The following is a 19951-nucleotide window of genomic DNA, read 5'->3' as shown; positions in this document are numbered from 1 at the left end:
AAGCCAAGGGATACTTGGAAGATCTGAAGATAATACAACACAACTGATCAATCGCTCTGTCAAAAAAAAACCAAAAAAAAAAAAACGTATTCCTGGACATTGCTGTTACTAACCATTTTGAATTTCTAGGACATCAGCCTCTTCATCCATGTTTAGAATACAGTGTGCTTTTTCAATGGCTTTAAAAGAAGCAGTTTCTAGCTGAAAAGAAGAAATGAGGTTCCTTGAGGATTATAAGTTCGTATCCTCTAAAGGGCTGAATTTCTTCTAACCAACAAGAACTAAAAATTGCCTACATTCAAGTGCTCCACAAGCTTATCTGCTGTGTCCGGCCTTAACCTGCTCCAGTCAGTAATAGTGTGTGGGCTGCTGGTGCAGCTTCAGCAGAGAACATGCAGGGTAAAGCAGGAGGACAGTGACAAGACTGGACAGATTCAACATCCAAACATTGAATTGACCATTAAAAAAAAAAAAAAAGTCAAGGAAAACCCTGCTGTTACTGTCTTCAGCTGATTGAGACAGACTAGTCTACTCCTGTCACTGCAACCGGAGATCCAGCCCTAGGTGACGTCAATATGAACACACTGCTGCCAAATCCCACATCAGCAGTCTAAATACACATTAATTGGAGTGTGAGAAGCTTCTGCATTAATGGAACATCATGTAGATTTATGGCTGCTGGGTAAGAGTCTGTGCTTTTTCCACTGAGAATGACTTTGTTCTTTTGGCTGCCACCTGCCTCCCACTAATACAAATACTTCACTATAGTTATCAGCACAGACTCGTAGTGGGTCTAATTTGTTTGCCAAATCTCTGGCTACATTCATGATTCTACCGCCGACAGGCTGCTATTCTGGAAAGTTGAAAAAAACGTTTGATTGAAAATATCCGAGAAATCTTTTCCAGAATTTTACTATTTTAAAACCCTAATAAAAATTTGAAACCTATTGGTCTTTGGGTGTCATTCTCTGCAAAGTGCAATATTACAATTGATAAATCATTTATGAAAGAAGTTATGAATAATGTAGACTTACATAGCCATCAGAAGTTTGCATATACTGTATAACAGACATGAAAACACAGTTGGAAAGCTTAATAGAGCCATAAAAAAGTAGGAATGGTAAAAATATGGCTCACAAGTTCTGGGGCCTGAAAAAAAAAACCTCTCCTGGTTAAATCTCGATTTATGAATCATTTAGATTTGATTGATAATCCATGCAAACATTTCCGTTCCAATTTACATTTACGAATTTTAATTTTCAAAGTACAAGATTATCGGTTTATTTGAGATATAGAAGTAACTATTTTAAACTTGAAAAAGAGCTTTTGTTTATTCACGTGACAAACCATACGTGTGCTAAAATCTACATCTACTTTACAATGAAGAATCCACCCTGTGTTTGTTTTGTGCTCCCTCAAAGCCTTGACAAGTCTGAAGAATAAGTTAGCGCAGTGGCCAAGACGCTTCCCCAAACAGTTCACCTCTGTTTTGGGGATGACTGCTGCCTGAACTCTGTACCCCCACAGAGGCAATAAAACGGCTGGATGACTATTGGACTAGCAGAAAGGCCGACAGTTTATAACTCAAAAGAGGCGAAGCTATACAGCCTGTGTTAAGATAAAGATTTAGTAACGGTAAGAGATTGGAATTCTCCCAGTCCGAGGTCAGACGGCCAAAGTTACCTTTTTCAATTCCCTGAGGACGAGTAAGGAGACCCTGGACACAAGCTGGAGCACAGTTACATCCCCTCGGCTTTAGACAAAGGAGTTGTCGCAGTGAATCCCAGACCTCGTCATTCCAGCCAATAATTGCTTACTTGGTTTGTAAATTACATGTACTATCTTTAGTAAGAACATTATAGTCAGCCCCCCCCCCCCCCCGATTCACTTTGATGCAACCTTATACTACCTAATAGAACCAGTAATATGGACATGTATGGAGAGAAAGGTCCACCTTATTGATCATAAATGAATGGCTAAGCCTTCAGAGAGTAGTTTAATTTGCTCTACACAGACTTAGTTTAGACCTATATCATTCAGAGTACAAAGCATGCAAATGTGAACAGGTCCTTCATTTTATTTTCCCTTAGGATATTTTTAACTTAATCTTCATTTGAAAGTTAATCACACTCAGATAAGAAAAAAATTGCCTTTACACCTTCAACCATGTTCAGTCCATAAATGTCACAAAAAATAAAATAAAAAATAATTCAGATCTTCAGTTGTAGGAAGTAAGTAAGTAAGTGTTAACTAAAAGCTGCATAGCTTTTAAAAATGCAGATGAGATAAAGAGAGATCCACTGGTTTTGATTTTTCCTCAATAGAGAAATGTAAATAAAACAAACATTCCTGTATAGACATTTAATAGTAACTTGAATTGCTGTATTCAAGATATTGAAATATAAAAAAGAAACGAGCATTAAAGCCACTTATTATAGAATATTTTGGCTTTTTTGCCTTCTATTCTTCTATCCCAACAAATTTCTACATTAAGAAAATATATTAGAGCACTGAAAGATGGAAAATGGTTATTTGTTTACTTCAAGTACTGTTTAAATGCAGCCACATTTTTACACTGACAGAAAAATGTACGGCGTACAGATATAACTTTTGATTTTGTTGAAAGAAACCCAAAACTTTAAACATTAGAGCAGTATTATCTTAAGAGTGACTGGTACATTATGATATAGGAGTAGTTTAAGAGTCTTGATCTTTTCACACCCTAAGAAAGAACTGTTATTGGAGAGGATTTGCTATGAGATTCCCTTTTCAGTCTAACGGTATTAAAAAGCGTAAAGACTGGGAGACAGAGGAGCGAGGCTGACGTCACAGACCAAGAGTCACCCGCCGTGTGTTCGGCGTCTCCAAGTAAAGACTTATCTGCAAAGAAGTTTGGACGGACAATGTGGGTGGACAGGGCGTGAAACTACTATCATCATCAGTTCTGAATGAAAAAAAGAAAACATATCTTCCACAAAAAAGAAGGCTCATTCCAATTCAGCTGCGTTGTTAGGACAACGAGAACCATCCCTCAGATGATTAGTTCCACTTCAAAAGAATTTACTTTCCGCAGTGGAAACGTCCCCCTTTTGTGTCCTTACACAGGGTTTTCTCAGCCCAAAAGAAGAATCGTATGTTTAGTCAGCCTGTTTATTATTCCTTCTGTTCACACTACAATTGTATTAAATAAATAGAGTACTACTAACAAAGGCCTATTAGCCCATAAACATGTCCTGGTACACACAAAAAAAGACTAAATCACAGTCTCTGTACAAGAATTAAGATACTCTAAATGCTAGTAAAAGCATAAACTACATTGCTTGGGACATGCTGCCAACTCAGAATGTCTTGTCACTGACATCATGAAACACGCATGTTATGTTGCACATATTTTGTCTAAATGGGGATTTGTTGTATGGCTCCATCTCAATTTTGGGAGACGCCGCCCCTTGCAAAACAGCCCTCGTCACTGGTGATGCTGTGAAGCAGCAGTATGCGGTAGATTTTCTGGCACACATATTTTCAGGATGAATGGATTTTGCTTGTTCAGTTCTGATAAGCAGCATGGCCAGTAACACTAACAGCCAAAATCAGTAATCTTTGAATAATAACGAAAAAATATCAAACCACCATACTATGCACACTTTAAATTTCCATGCCAAATTACACACATTTACACATTTTACTTCTATTACTTTAAGTTACTCCAGAATTGACTAAAATTAAAATACTGAACCACTCAAGAATATGCAGAAAAAAAAAAAATGCATAAATAAATAAAACACCACCATCACAGGTAAACAATATCTAATGTTTGGTGCAAATTACGTTCAACTTAATGTGATTATTAATGTGTGGTTGAAGCAGCAGATCAAAGAGAGTTACAGCAGTTAGCCTGATTGCTAACTCTGACTTCCTTGGGATCTTAAAGACACTATTTGAATACAAAAAGGGCTCAGTTGAAGTTCTGCTGCTTGATTCAGATAAACAGACATCTTGCCCGAGTGAAAATCCCAAAATGGGTGGAGAAAACATGGTGAACACACCTTAAATGTAAATGAGTGGAATCAGGATTAAAAGTTTTTTTTTTTTTTTGACACAGCCTGCAAGTGGCAGCTGTGACATACTGGTTACTTGGATGAATTGGATCCCCCCTTTTTTTTTTTCCTTTTCTTTTTTTTTTTTTTAATGTGAGGTTTATTTCTGAAGTTGAAACCCCAAAATCAGCCTAAGCCGAATAAGAAAATGTCTGCAGGACTTTAAGCAACACCTCTCTCCATACAACATGCAAATAGTCTATCAACAGTGAGGAGAGCTTTACTTTTACAACAAATATCCTGTATATAGAAGGAAACTTAACAATATAAACACAATTATATGTATTTTATTCATTTAATCATTGCAAAAATTGATCTTTCAATTAAACTCATGGTGTCTTACTTTTCACTATCTTACTATCTTGTTTTCATAAAATTCTACAGCTGTAAATTCCTGGTTGATTTAAAAAAAAGGTGTCATACCACTTCAATCATTTCAGTGGTCCACCACTGCACTGTTTTTGATGACTGTATATTCCAGCATGAATGTTGACTGGAACCATGCCTGGCATAGCTCAGGAGTATCCATCCTCCCCCTCATGATCAGTGGTGAGTCTCCTTGTGACCTACGGTATCTTGGCACAGGACATGCCAGCAGCAACCCTTTAATGTTGGCAACGGTCAAAGCTTTGATTTCTGATTGATGAGTAAGGTCGGTGCAATAACGGGATGACACTGCTGGTCATCGTGCCCCGCTTTCCACAACAGGGGACATATCCTTTAACACTGTAGCACAACCCGGCCCCCCCAGACTACACCAGCTACAACATCGTCCGTTTGAAACTGTATATCTATGAAACAACAAAATACATGCCTCGCGGCTAAAAATGTACAGAATTAACAGCGTATGCGCACCATGCGTCAATATAAAGTGAAAATGATCAACTTCGTAAAGGTAGAATTTATGGAAGAGCTATATTGAATTACATTAGCTGGTACAGGTCTACCTATAAGTGACCACTGAGTATAAATAAAGTCTTTTAGCCCCCCTTGCCAAAACACAGAATGCGAAAAATGAAGAAAGAAACTGAAGTAGAGTTAAAATGCATTATTATTTTCCCCTTTTTCTAATAAATGAGGACGAGCTGACTTGGAAAAAAAAAAAAAACTAACTCAACTGCAACTAATTGCTCCTTTCATCTATCCAATTAAAAGCAGAATTTTAATCCGGGTAGTTTATTTCTTGTTTTGATAGCTCATCACATGCCACAGCCTTTTAATCAGCACAAAATGTAAGTATTGCATATTAATTCAGCACTGAGGGATGAGCCGTTATTTACACTTCTTATTTTCATCACTCTCTCCCTGCGCAGGACTGCGATCCCACAATGACTGGGCCTAATTGACAACCACACTAACGGATGTGTTGGCAAAGCTAGCTGCTAACTGCTAACCTTTTCAATCCATACCCACTCAGGTGTGTGTGTGTGTGTGTGTGTGAGGGTGCGAGGAGGTTGTTAAAATGGTGCTGAGGATCAATAGGATGTTGTTGTTAGTGAGAGACCTTTCATGGGAAACATCAGTAAGGTGGCATCACAAGTTGTCATGTGTGATGTTTATGAAATGTATCTGGAATGTCTCTAACTTCAGCAGCCTTTATAAACAGTCAGCAGCGACAGCTCAGCTCCGCTGCATTTTCTGTGATGAAACAGCTCGGTTGCATGAGGTAATCTCATCCCTTACCCAAATGAGATGGTAATGCCTTCACTCAGGGAATTCGGCAACACACAGCAGCACCTAGAAGGAGGTTGCGCTCCTCAAAAGGGACTAATAATAGAGCCTCCATTCTCTTAACTTGGAATCTATATTATACGCTTCAAAAATGAGATCAACTATATGGGTCAGTGGGATTTCTGCGAGAAAAAAAAAAAAAATAGAAAGGAGCAACCAAAAGAAAATATGTTCAGCTGACAACAGATCTAAGGAAGGCAGTAGCTAATAAGAAAATTATTTGGGCAGAGTAACAGCTCAGAACTTTAATTAACAGAGCTAGTTTTAACTGATTGAAAGGGAATACATGTCCACACTCGTCTGCATGCTAGCCTAATTATTTTCAACTCCTTGATTGTCTAAATAGGCTTTATAAATAAAAGCACAAGTGACTTGAAATGTTCAAAGGAAATTATTTTAGAAATGGAAATGATCAAAGAGCAGTCTTTCATAACTCGTGTGATCTGTGGGCTAGAATACATGGGGACTTCATTCCTCCAGGCCGCTGCTACGGCCTAGGTTTCATTTTAACCTTGCAGTCAGACAGAGACAGACAGACAGACAGACTCTACCCCCAACATATGGCTTTCTCAGGGGACAATAAAAGACATTTATCAGCCTCCAACTTCACTCAGCCTGCCCACAAATTAAACTGAACTAATAGAAAAAACCGCATCAATTGAATATGATGAGATATGATATATGAGATATGATTTAATTTGATATGATACGATATGTTATATGATACGATACAATACAAGACGATAATCTCAGGGATCCTGGAAGAGGGTTTACAAGATGCAACAACAGTAAAGCCTGTTTTTTTTATGGACATGAATAATAAAATGTGTTTAGATAATTATGTCAGTGACTTCATGTTGCCTCTGGCATCTTGTTCACGTGTGTATTTCCAACAGCCCACGCTGGCTCCTGATCCGTTTACTATGCTTTTTATGTAACTGGTGTTGATAAAAGCAACTAAATGTAAACATTTTAAAAAAATGACAAAAAAAAAAAAAAGCACAATTGGGTACTTACAGTACAGCTGCTTGGTAATAAGCTGGAGAGGGAGTGGTGTCTTTTTTTCTCTCAGGCTCCTTGGCATCATTCATGGTCCCTAAGATGTTGAATATTCTGAATTAAGTTAATGTACAGAGCATAGTTGATTATGTTTTTCATAATAATACTAATGATAATAACATTAATACCAGTCAAATACAATACATGCATAGTTTTTGGTGATTAGTTTATAGTTAGGTTTGTTATGCTAATGCTCCTTAAAGTTTCGAATGTTGTACAATTTCAAACAAGAATGTCACCGTTTCTCCAGTAAACTAACAACACAACTTTTTTCAGCATCAGATTTTTTTTTGGGGGGGGGGGGCATTGACCCGATATCTGTCAAAGCAGGGAGGGAATTTTGTCTGTTATACTGAAGGGCTTTGCATTTCAAAAGGGAGTAAGTTCTTTTTTTTGTTTCAGATTAATATTTCTGAGACACACCCCAGTCACACAGATGTGTTGCTTAATTTGGTCAATTACATAACAGAAGGAATACTATGGCATTCGGAACAGCAACTGTACAGGTAACGTAGCAGATACTAGAGTAGAGCTGAGGACATGTGCCAATTACCTCAGCCATATTCCACTTTGGTAATGGAAGAAGATACTTTAGAAGAAGCAGCTATATGAAACATTCCAATGTTGCATAGGAGATGGATTTTTGATCCACTGACTCTTTCAGATACCTAGAACAGAGCATTATTCCCAGTGGATTGAACCAGATGCAATCAGTTCTGCCTTGTTCTTTTTGAAAGTCATCAGTGGAAAGATGCAGACTTCACAGGTTTAAGTCAGCAGTGATATACTGGCACAATACTGATCCTAGGACATAAATCGCTGTAGATGTTTTTGATGTGAAATGTGCGCAAGTGCTCCCACGCACACCTACGCAGACAGATACACACTCATTGTACACCCCATTACCATATCATAGTAAACATCCAATACAAGGTTAGGCTGCCTTATTGATCATCAAAAAGATGAAGGTACAGTCCATCACTTTCCCTTTGCCACATTTAAATCCGGTACCTGGGCTCCTCAAAGCAGCACTAGTGGCTAATTAATCTCTCTCATGCCCCTTGTGCTCCCTTTAGTCTGCTGCTAATGATAAACTATTTCCATCAAGAATTCTTTAACTTCAGAGAGACCTAAATGGCACTTTGGTCTTTTGGGATAATTTTATCAATGAATGTAGATAACTAAAGCAAGAGTAGGTTACCTTGCATTCCTTCCTGTTGCCACCGTGCCATGAGAGTGCCTCTGTCCGTCTCACGCACTTAAGGGTCAACACCACACCAAATCACATTTGTCCCCTCCAGTAATGTCGCCGCCTTAAAGCAACATATCATCACAGTTCGGAGCTTGGTCTAACTGTAATTGAAAAGGCCCAAGGGGAATTCCAGGGTTTTGTGTGGGGCCCCTAACCCCCACCACCGTACATCCATCATTGTAGAGTTAGGCCCTGGGGTGTTCTTGTAACGCTGAAGGTTAACAGTGAGATCGCCATGCGTCCTCACTTAAGAGCTTTCGAAAACGTGGCCCTGTGGTCCCCCAGTACTGCTAGGAGCACAAAAACAGCGGCTGAAAACTACGTGCAGCATCACGTCAAGTACATATTAATTTGACGGCCACATACCAAGGGGTGCAAGCTTGAGCGCGTCAACACATCCGTGTTCAGTGAATGGACGGACTTCAATAGGGACGTGATCAGAAACAGAATCCTTCCTTCAGATGTTGAGTTCACAGGCTTGATTACACAGCCACCTTGCAATGCATACTGCAACAGATAAAATTAAACACTTGCGATTACTCACCGCTTTGAAACACCCTGGACCGTGATCAATCTGATCCCTTTTTTAAGTTCAATCTCAAACAACAGAGATTTGAGAATATACAAAAAGTATTCAAATGCTCCATCTGAATTGTTTCATAATGAAATGTGATAGTTTTGAGAGGCAGCAAAGACAACAGGCACTTAGGGTTTCTTTGCACCGTTTTTGTAAAATCTAAGGCATTGTGCTCTTTAGGCGTCATGATCAAAGCCTTTTTAACATTTTCTAACAAACACTTCAAATGCCTTCTGTAAAATGCTAATCATTAAGCAGAGGCTTTAAAATGTAACTGATATTTTCTCAAAGATCATATACTGAATATAAAAGCATCGATTCCTACTCCAACGTGCAGATATAAGCATATTCATCTGACTCTTCACATACATGAAAGTTACCAACTGCCCTTGCAAGCTAGTGGAGGACATTAAGGCTCAGCCTGGTTGATCTCTGAAGACAAGGGTCTGGAGGAGGGATTAGAAACAAGGGGACCAAAGTTATGGTCCTTCCCTTAAAAGGATGGCATTGCATCTCGTAGGCCTGGAGCTTGCCGTAGCTGAAGGATCTTCAAAAAGGTCCGCTCACCCCAAACAACGCACACAAACTCCCTAAAAAAAACCTTCGAAGTATGAATTTTGAAAGATGTGTGTTTTTAAAATATTATTTATATTCCCTTTGCATTGCGACAGGACAAAACAAATACTGCAGACCATATCTAAAAAGTTTTGCTTTTTGTTGTTTATTCTGCGCACGAGATAATCATTGTCAGTCATATGGTTACCTCCTGAGGTTACCAGCTCATAGGAGACCATTAAAGTCTCCATGATATCTCAGGAACTGGACCATCACAAACTGTCAAAAAATATCTGTTATGTAAGGCATGGATAATAAATGAAACAAAAAAAAGAAAAAACATCTTTTTAGGAACCATCCACAGGGGCAAATTGCAATTCATCAAAAGACAAATATGCATTAGATATGAGGATAGGCGGGGCCTCTCTCTCCATCCTGCTGCGTGTCGGCTGTTCAAGCATTACTGTTTTTGGTGAATTCTGCGACAATAGTCAGAGGGCTGAGTGTTCCAGGGGCTTGGGCTTAAATTGACAGTGGAGCGACTGTTGGGAGTAGTGAATAGGAGCCTAGTTTAATAAGCCCTGGTACAGGCTGGACTACACAGGGGGCTGGCACCACTGAAATCAGAAAACTGCGGTGCACATGAAGATGAGGAAAAATCTAAAGGATCGGTCTTGGTTAGATCTTAAGAGCACAGCCCTGGGACTTTATATTCCTATTCACCATTTTATGGTTTGTAAACACACTAAACATGTGCATATGATTATAATGATTGCATTGTCTTACATAAGAGCCCTGCTTCTGATGATGTGTTTTAAAAGCTTATTAATTGTCAAGCTGTCAAATTAACACAGGCTTAGACATGAAACAGATTACATTACTAATGTTTGCTGAGAGGAACAAGTGACATGAGCTACATATTCATTTTACTCCACTGTATCTTCTTATTGACAGTTGTATTATATATTGTTCAATCTTTTCCTTTAGAAAATCAATCTTTCTTCATTGTTACAATTGCTCTCATCATGCATTGTTAGCATATTTGATGCCGGGATGTCTAACCCCTCAGTAGCTAGCATTTTCTGAGTGGAAAATAAATGTGAAAAAAAATAATGATAAAAAAAAAAGAAAAAAAAATTAAAGCAGCAGTGCGGCTGCATCCAGTTTACCATGTGGGGTTACAATTTTCCATGGAGAGAGGGGTAGTGTACAGAAAAAGCAGATATACGAGTCAAGTCCCATACATGTCTGGGGGAGAAACTGGCAGAGGACACCTACTTACCATGGAACTACAATGGCAGAGATTAGGGGGCCATCATGAAGGAGCCACAGAGGGTGAAGATAGCCAGGAGCTGCAGGGATAGAGATAGATGAGACAGAGGGGCAAGAGGACCTGGTTTAAAAAAAAAAAGTGGGGGCCACAGAGGCATGGATAAAAAGAAAGCAAGTTTGGGAGCAACAGCACCACTGGCTTGACCTGAGGAGGATGGGGGAAAAGCCAGAGATCCAATTAAAATCACACTTGGTCATCCAGAGTCAACGCTGACACAGCCTCTCCTGCCTGAGCCCAGTGCTTAAACCTTATTTGGAAAAGTGTGGGAGCTGCACAGTGTAAGTTACGCAAGATGTCATACATGGTTATGATGATGCATTAAACCAAAGACCTGGTGTGACAAAGCAGCCCATCCCCGACACACAGCTGGGGCTCATACCAAGTATGGCATAACAGCATGCCGGAGGGGGGGGGGGGTTCAAGATGGCAATTCAATGGATCCCAAGGTGAAATGGATTTATTTATATTAAACTGATGCATGCTCTGTATACCCTGTCCAAAATGGTGCCTGTGCTTGTTGCTAGGCAGAGAGCGCAAGAGTAAAGATGGCGGAGGACAAGTGGCAAACTGGGAAGCGGAGGTCTAATCAGTTGAGATTACTGGGGGGGGAAGGGTGTGGCAGAGTTCAATGATTATGGAACATCACCACGGCTTGGTCAGAATATACGATGAAAAGGTTACACACTGTACTTGGAGAAATTCACCGTTTAGGTTGCTACCATTTGGCTTTATACATGTCCTCGCACAACAATTGGAAAACCACTTATGCGTATACAAACACAGGGGCTTCTCCGAGCAAAAAATATTGTTTGATCACTTGATTTGTGTTTTAGAGAGAGATTTACCATTTTTAGAGATAGAGGACAAAAGGGCAGAATTTGGTAGTGCATACAATAGTTGGGGTTTAGATGAGATTTATAGGAGCTCAGAGACAGAAATAAAGAATATTTTGAGATTACTTTAAAAACATTGATACCACAGTAACACCAAAAGCATTTGATGCACACTATTGATAAGGTTGCGAACACAAGAGAAAGTGAGCTCATGAATTTCAGTCATAACATCATTAAAGTACACTGATCAAAGACAACCCAGTTCACCTCAATTTACGTGAAGAAAGGAGCACTTCACAACTGAAACATTTGACATCAACCACTTTAAATGATCTATCTTAGACCATATCGTGCTACTTACCACAAGATGTTCAACTTCATGAAAATGATTGTCTTTATGAGTAGTACTGTGTCAGCAGTACTTTTTCTCAGGTACACATTCACTACTAATTAGCGCAAAAAATAAATTAAAAACTGTTTTACACAGCACGAACAGGTTGTTGTCAAAATTGAAATCCAAATACTGAAACTTGTAGATGATTTTCAGAAAGATGCCTAATGGAAAGATACAAACGAAAATTAACTGCAGCCAAACGCAAGAGAGATTTGCAAAAAATACATCGTCCAAAATATCTGACTCTCCCTAAAGATGTATCCCCATGAGTATGATGTGCAACATACGCTTTACACCAGCACACAGAGTACATAAACAAGTTTTTCACAACTTTGCGCCGTCTCATGAACAATTACACCGTAAGCACATAAAATGTAGGTGCGCTTTCACAAGTATGAGAGAATTAAAACCGTTTTGTAAGTTTCTATATTATTATTTTTTAAAATAAATGCAGAGGGACAAATGTTGCAACAAACACAGTGAGCTGCTTGGTAGGCTTATCCCGCTTGTATTTTGTCTTATAAATAACACCACCACAACTAAAGCCTTCTGAACTCTTAAAGAAACCTAATGTGTTTTAATATGGTTGACACTGGTAGGAAAACATCTTCTAATACAGTCTTTGAGCAAATCAACCCATGTGTTTCTGTGGCCATCCAGACGACTGCCCCTCCATCAAACCCCTTGTCTGGAATAAAGAACATCCTTATTACGGCTAGTCAGCTGTCAGATCACTGTAAGCATATATTTCAAAGAAATGTAAAATTAGTGCACTTTTGACCTGAATGCCTTTTGATATGGGTGAAGTAAATTGGTATATATAATGGCAGACATCACTCACGTGTTTAATGGTATAAAATGCTGACATCCATACATACAGGTACAAAGTATAAAGCTTTGCTACAGGCAGTGGAGCAGAGCTCCACCTCCACGATAATCAAGCTACTGCAGTGTACTTTCCTGAGCGCGATGAGGACAGATACTGTGCGCATCATCTTTAGCTATACACCATTAAATGCCCCATTAACTTCAACCTGTTCAGTCAGTTTTCCTATTAAGTGGGTAATATTGTTAATATTGAGAGGGGTGTAATTTTTGACATAGGAAACAGGGAGTTTAACTTAGTATGAGCTGAATGGCAATAATAATTCACTACAGATTAGTTTAGCCTCTGCAGCGGGATCAGTAGTGAAACTCAATTCACGCTCTGCTGAGAAAGAGACAGGCTTGGAAAAGAAATTTCCTCAGTTCATTTCTCTAACATAATGAGGTGTCTGTTGAAATTTACATTCCAGAATGCAAAAACCAAACAAACGAACAAATATGTCAGCAAAACTGTACCTTGGGTAAGTGAATCAAGCATTTGACTGTCAGCAGCGTTTGCATCCAAAAAAGGAAAACTAAAGCTTTTTTCCACCAAAAAACTTTTTCAACATTTATCAATGGCCAAGATGAAACAGAACGACACATATCTGGCACCTCCAAGGAGTTTTGTGTTTTTTTTTTTGTTTTTGTTTTTTTTAAAGTAAAATCCAGCAAAGCTAATTGATTCAGACTCAAAGTGAGATGCTCAAAATGATTTGTACCTAAACCCTTTATAGGGCAAATAAAAGGGTTAAGTTTGTAGTATGGGTAAAATACTTATATGAATAATAATTGGCTGTTTAGTTATTAGTATACAGACAAAGTATTTTGAGGAGAATTTGGTCATATTTGTGTTTGCAGCCTGCTTACCTTCATGGTAAGGCCTTTTAGGCTGTGTGTGTGTGTGTGTGTGTGTGTTAGGGAGAGAGAGAGGAAGAGAGAGGGAGAGAGAGAGAGCGAGAGAGAGAGAAATCGAGTAAAAATATAAAAATGAATAGGATATAAGATCAGATAAATTGACTGGAAAACAAAGCAAAAATAAATATGAGGACGTGCCTCATTGAAAAAGAGTATGCGCGTGACCTTGTGGCAAATACACCTGTATCCCAAAAAACACGCGCGTTCATGGCGCAGTTAAGAAAACTAAAATCTGGGAAGACCGTTTGCTATTTGGTGTGTCCATCACATTTTTAGGAGATTAAGGAGATTTACAGAGCTGTAGCCTATAAACCCTATAAAAGGGTACGTTTACAGAACGTACATTAAATTTGCGCAAGATTGCAAATCTGCAAACATGGGTTTGGGCTACTAGAAATTATTAAAAAAAAAAAAAAAAAGTTCGCCTTCACGATGAGAATGCATTGATTGGTTTTAACCACACACGCCTGATCAAAGAGAATATAGACACTTTAATAAAATATAGAATACATAATTAATTATACAGTAAGCGTATGTACAGTAGAACTGTATGCTAATTAAACGTTTTTAATAGTATCACGAACACTGTGGTTTATGCTCACACTGGTCTTACTTTGCACAGAAATGTGAAATATACATATAATACAAACAAGAATGCGAATGTGTAATGAAAGGGGGCAAAAAGTGGAACTTAATCAAGGGGAGAAGAAAAAAATTTAAAAAAAAAAACCTTCTGAGCCTCGCAGTATTTTTAAATACAGACAAATCACGCTTCAGGCCCATCACGCAGGCTTATTAGGTCTCAAAATTTAACGTGAGGGGAGATCTTTCAGATATTTATTTCATCTCTCCACATACGCAAAAACATGAATAATGTTTTCAGATAGTTCCCGACATAGCCCCACATTACACCTACTTTACATTCAACAAAGACCCCTAACACACTTAGGGTTACATTCAGCGAGACTTGTCCTTTCCAGTAATAGCCTGTAAGAGTCACGAGGCAGATTAACCATAAAATCCCTTATCATTTTTCGTCTCACTTCAGATAGATATCTTTAATACTTATGCAACACAGCAAACGATTATGCATACACACTTTGTAAAAAGCTCCCATAAGCCACGGTGGGGAGATGTAGCTATAGGCTACAAGCCAAACCCAACCAAACAGGCCTCAACAACAACAGAATGAAGCTCGCCACATTTCGCAATAAGAGATTTCAATAGGGTGACTCAGGACGTGTCACCAAAATATTTGATACAACATTCACAAAAATACAGAGAGTAATAGAGATACGGTTTTAACGTTTAGGTTAAGACATGGAAAAATAGCCCCCCCCCCCCAAAAAGAAAAAAAAAAAAAAATTGTACGTCGCCCACATGTGTCCCAACAGGAACTCAGAGAGACGGGATGTTATTACATTGCTTTGGTGGGAAAGAGTCCACGCCGCTGTGGCATGTGTACCATCCATTGACAATGCTTTTCTGAAAGGGAGAGGTGGAGGGGAAAGTCCTTGAGCTCTGGGCAAAAGTGTGACCTGTCTGGCCGCCGGGGTACTGGGAAGACTGGGACCTGTAGCTGCCTCTCTGTAGCAACAAAGGGTCCAGGAGGGGCTGTGACCTGTGTGCGGAGTAGTCCAAACTGCTGTCAAACGTGTGATGGAAACGTGACCTCGGGGTCGACTGGTCTCGACTCTCTGGGGACAGGGGGACATCTTGACTCGAGGTGGGGGGGTGGGAGGGGCTGATCTGGGCTCCGTCCGGGACTCGGGCTGACCTGGCCTCAGCGACGTGCCCCCCGTCAGCAGGACGCGCGTCGCCGCTTTTGGCGACGTGGGCCTTGTTGCAGTGGAGCTTCATGTGCTTCCGCAGGGAGCTTGGGTGGGTGTAGCACTTGTCGCAGCCCCTGACCTTGCACATGTAGGGTTTGTCACTGGAGTGCACGTGAGAATGCTTCTTGCGGTCGCTGCTGTTCGCAAACCTCCGGTTGCAGCCCTCGAACTCGCATTTAAAAGGTTTTTCACCTAAACGTGCAAAGAGAGAGATGACGGCGAGTTACGAATGTGCTCACGGGCCCGGTGCATGCTCTCCCCAGGCCATGTGTGCTACTAAAGGAGCCTAAGTCAACTGGGTGCACTCCATGGAACAATGGTGTATGAAAAGTGACCTTAACCCCCCCCCAAAAAACGCACATCCAGGCTTCAATCCACACTGTAAACTGACCATCTGATCTCCAGCTTCCATTCGGTGACTCTGTACACACACACACACACACAGCCGCTTTTCAGGCCCTATCAGCCTTGACTATAGATGGTTTCTGTTTTTTTTGTTTTTAAAAAAAGGCCGCGCTTTTACAGTAAAATGTTACTAATCCGCAAAAACGTGTGAGTCATTCAAACACAGAGTTCAAATTAGTTGCTTAAACTTTTTGGTCCCGATCGCAACAAGTGAGGCACTTTATCTGCGGGCTAAATCAACAAGGCTGCAGTTAAACGTGCATTAGCTGATGATGATGATGAACCCCGCGACAGCGAACGCAAAGATTTGTTTAAATGGACTTCTCGTGCGCTGATTGAATTATGGTTATCATGATGCTAAGTGATGTTCTGGCACTAAATTGCCTACAGCTGCGCGCTTCTGTCGCTCCTGCACACACACACACACACACACACACAATCAGACCAGTAAGTGCTGGACTCATAAATAAACTTTAATCGTTTCTGCTAAATTATCATTTACAGGCCTGCATGTTAATGGGTGCCAGTCTCTCGGAATTTCAAAAAAGAAGAAAAAAAAAAAAAAGGTAATATATTTTTCTGACTTAAGTTATGTCTAATTCACACCACGCATGGGCACAGCTGTGAAATAAAATGTCATTAAGCGTCCCCTTTCTGTCTCCTCTCTCTCTGCTTTCATTAGTAAAACAATTTACACCAAAAGTAGAAGGGGGCGCCTCGTAAATAGAATTTTATTCCGCAGCTCCCTTCTCTCTGATGGCCCCCTTCACTTCATTTGATAATTATATTTTCAATTTAAATTCCTACATTTCGGTTATAATTACGCCTTTTGTGAGATCACGTTTCTGCCCACCATCCCTGACGTGTGCGAAAACAGGAGTTAAAAAAATAAAAATAAATTAAAAAAAAAAAAAAAGGGCTGCAGAGTGAATTCCTGTCATGATAGACGTTACTCCGTGCTCGGATCAGGGGCTCACGGGGGGGGGGGGGATCCAGAGAAAGTCACCGTTTCATGACACATTTTGACACATGACGTCATTTCACCGCGCATCGTGACGAGTAACAGGCCTATCGAGTGTGAGGATAAGGCCATAAATGAATTCGCTTTATGAAATGTGACTCGTCCTGTTTATGCTGGGAAGTCTTCCCCCCTTTTGCTGACTAAGGTCAACCGCTTACTCACCTTTTTTTTTTTTTTTTTTTTTTTTATATAATATTTCCTACCACATCATTGTGGGCTGTGCTCTCCGCTAGCGTCCCCGAGCCGCAGCGGGTGAGTCCCTGGGAGGCAGGAGACCGCGTAACGGCTACGTCACAACTCCCCGGTGTCCCGGCACTTATTTAATAATTTCCCTGAATGAGGTGGGAGAGGCACCCAGTCCACCGGGCCTGCAGACCGTGCTCGTTCGTAACTGGCTTACTACTCGCTACTCATCTGTGGTGCCTGCGCACGAGAGAGCGCCTACAGACGGGTTTTTCTCCTGCAAAAGAAACGGGCACGAGAAGCGCTGCATGACAACGTCTGGCATTATGACAATGTAGGCCTAAATAAAAACCTGCACCATATAAAAACAATGAAAATAATAATAATAATGTGACTGAATTTGCAGAATTCCATATTGAAATAATGAAAAATAAAAAAAATATGTTCACACAGAGACACTGCAAAGGTCACATTGATGAAAGAGTTTGTGAAGTTGACAATACTGACCAAATTCTCATTACAGATTTCACCTACTAGAATGTATTATTATGATCATCATTAGTAGTAGTATTGTAGTTATTGAATTCTGTATTGTGTTGTGATTATTAACTGACCTGTGTGAGTCCTCTTGTGGATCTTTAGATTTTCTGATCTTGCAAAAACTTTCTCGCAGCCGTGAAAGGGGCACGGAAAGGGCTTTTCCCCTGTGTGCACTCTGACGTGGTTCACCAGTTTGTATTTGGCTTTGAAAGGCTTCCTCTCCCTCGCACAGTTCTCCCAGTGGCACACATATTCGGAGTGCTCGGGTCCTCCGACATGCTCCACTGTCACATGGGTGACAAGTTCATACATGGTCCCGAAGGCTCTGGAGCAAGGCAGCTTCACAGCCCCCTCTTGGCCGTCGCTCCACTTGCACACCAGCTCATGCTTGACTGTTTGTTTAGAGCACCTGAGGAAAGCGTCGCCTCCTCCACGCTGAATCGCCATGTTCAGGGGTTTGTACAGACCCAGGAACTGTGTGACAAGTTGCTGGCTGTTTCCCTTGGGGCTGATGGACTGGCCATAAGGGTGAGTCCGGGTGAGGAGGTCGCCAGGTAAACCCAGCATCATCTGGCCGCCGAGCTCTCGGGATGCGTCGGCGGAGGCATGGGCCTGCTCCTGGTAACTTGTGAAAAAGGCATGGCTTCTGTTGTCTCTGCAGCCAGTAAAGTCACGGTACCTTCCAATCCCGCCATGTTGGTTAGCTCTTGACGCCAGTTGATCAGTGACGGGTGGCATGCCGGCTCCAGAAAGATTGGCTCCAATGATAATGCCCCTAGGGCTGTGCTCTAACCGGTGGCTGGGGTATCCAGAGTCTGAAAAATTGGGAACCGAATGGTCAACATATGCACTGGACCTCGTCTCGGGGTAGTCTCGCAAACTGTGCGAGGGGCAGAGTTTTAAGGAACTGCCAGTGGGGTGTCCCATGTGCTCTCCTGCCAAAGGTGGCAGCACCACGCTGAGTTCAGTATTGCTCTCCCCGGGGTTGACGCAAGAGAGAGGGCAGCCACTAAACCTCGAAAGGCTTGTCATGTTTTGTTGTGAGTGTGGCTATGAGTTTGCAAAGTCAACCAATTCAGCACTCAGGATGCAGCTAGAAATTCTGTTTCCATTCTCCCTTGATGTATATCATCTGCATGTGAAATTCTTGGCCGTGAACTTCGCAGAAGTAGGAACCAGACTCGGTTTCGTTAGAGTTGGTGTGAGTCCCATGCCGTTCACTTTGCCCTCTTGATTTGTGGCAATAACCGTGGTAGTAAAAATGCTTCGAAACAGGCCATGGTGCAATATAAAAGCACAGCAGGCAAACCTGCTTTTAAAAAGGGAGCTTTGGGATTGGTTGGAATGCGCTGTGATTGACAGGCGCTGGGCTTGTTTTAAAAGGGACACGCAGGCGTTCACGGCACGACTCCGTTTTCAAATGTCGCACAGAAAATGCTTTGAAATGTGCCGCGATATTCCCAAATATGACTGCCTCTTTAACTTCGGGCGCCTTCTTCTAAATCCCCCGTTATCTTAATCTGTGCATGTGAAAAACGCTCAAGTTAATGCGTAATAACAATCATCTGCTGAACAGCAAGTGTTTAAATGCGGACATGAGCAAAACACGAGACAATCACAGCCCATCTACCGTCTTTTATTTCACTGGAAACCTTGCCAAAGCAAATCTCCCACTCCTGCCCCGAAAGAATGAGAGAGAGACCGGCCATTGCGTGTCCAGGCCAATTATTGTCAGGACTTGGATTTTGAGTGGAGAGCCACATTTGAAACCAGCCAGAGTCAATTCTAAGGCATAAATCAGCAGTTTGAAATGATTTTAAATACATTCGTGCATCATTCACCTGCACAATCACAGCGTTTATATATATATATATAAATATATATTGTAGGTTACTGAGCCCTCGTGAAAGTATTGCGTTGCACTTAATTTGTAGTACATGTGTTTTCCTAAAGGCACAAAATCGCTGGCTGGACCAGTTGCTCCGAGGAAAAAAATAAACTTTTATAAAGCAACAAGTTGTTCTACCACACGCACCGGACCACGAACGTTTCACAATCCTTTTATTGGACGAAGTTACTGCAGACAGACATCTCCCAGCAGTGTGACTGGGGGGAGTACTACAGAGCAGGATGCACTATTTTACCTTTCACGCCAATGTGAAACATCTCCATATATAACCCCCCCGCTCTCATTAAGCTTAAATAATGTAATAATCATCAAAAGTGCGGCATGCGTCCTGCAGGACGGCACAGATGTAAATCTGGTTACGTAAAATGGAAATTGCGAAACGTGACAAACAGCAGTTTCCTGTTCCTAGGAAACTCAGATAAACTTTCTCACTTTGAGGTGCTGCGAG

At 40.9% G+C, this 19951-nt stretch overlaps 1 protein-coding gene across 8 annotated transcripts in view; it reads right to left on the bottom strand.

The window, feature by feature from the left end:
- Nucleotides 1-19951, bottom strand: part of zic6 (zic family member 6) — a 69574-nt gene that overhangs the window by 8440 nt on the left and 41183 nt on the right. For 2 of the 8 annotated variants that reach the window (XR_005706625.1, XR_005706630.1), the window contains exons 3-5: nt 10554-10623; nt 8506-8646; nt 6846-6924 (exon numbers count right to left, since the gene is read on the bottom strand). The exons of 2 other annotated variants lie outside the window; for them this stretch is intronic. Coding sequence is in view for 2 of the 6 variants with exons in the window: in XM_040120447.1 (XP_039976381.1) it covers nt 15012-15637; nt 17669-18626 (1584 nt within the window). In the remaining 4 variants the exon portion in view is untranslated. Of the gene's footprint in view, nt 1-6845; nt 6925-8505; nt 8647-10553; nt 10624-14963; nt 15638-17668; nt 18627-19951 lie in introns of those variants that run through there. 4 more of the 8 variants (XR_005706626.1, XM_040120448.1, XM_040120447.1 and 1 more) reach the window with 4 other exon arrangements.

The sequence above is a fragment of the Xiphias gladius genome, chromosome 23 (assembly GCF_016859285.1).
Source record: "Xiphias gladius isolate SHS-SW01 ecotype Sanya breed wild chromosome 23, ASM1685928v1, whole genome shotgun sequence".
NCBI lineage: Eukaryota > Metazoa > Chordata > Actinopteri > Istiophoriformes > Xiphiidae > Xiphias > Xiphias gladius.
This window is presented reverse-complemented; position numbering and strand designations above follow the sequence as displayed.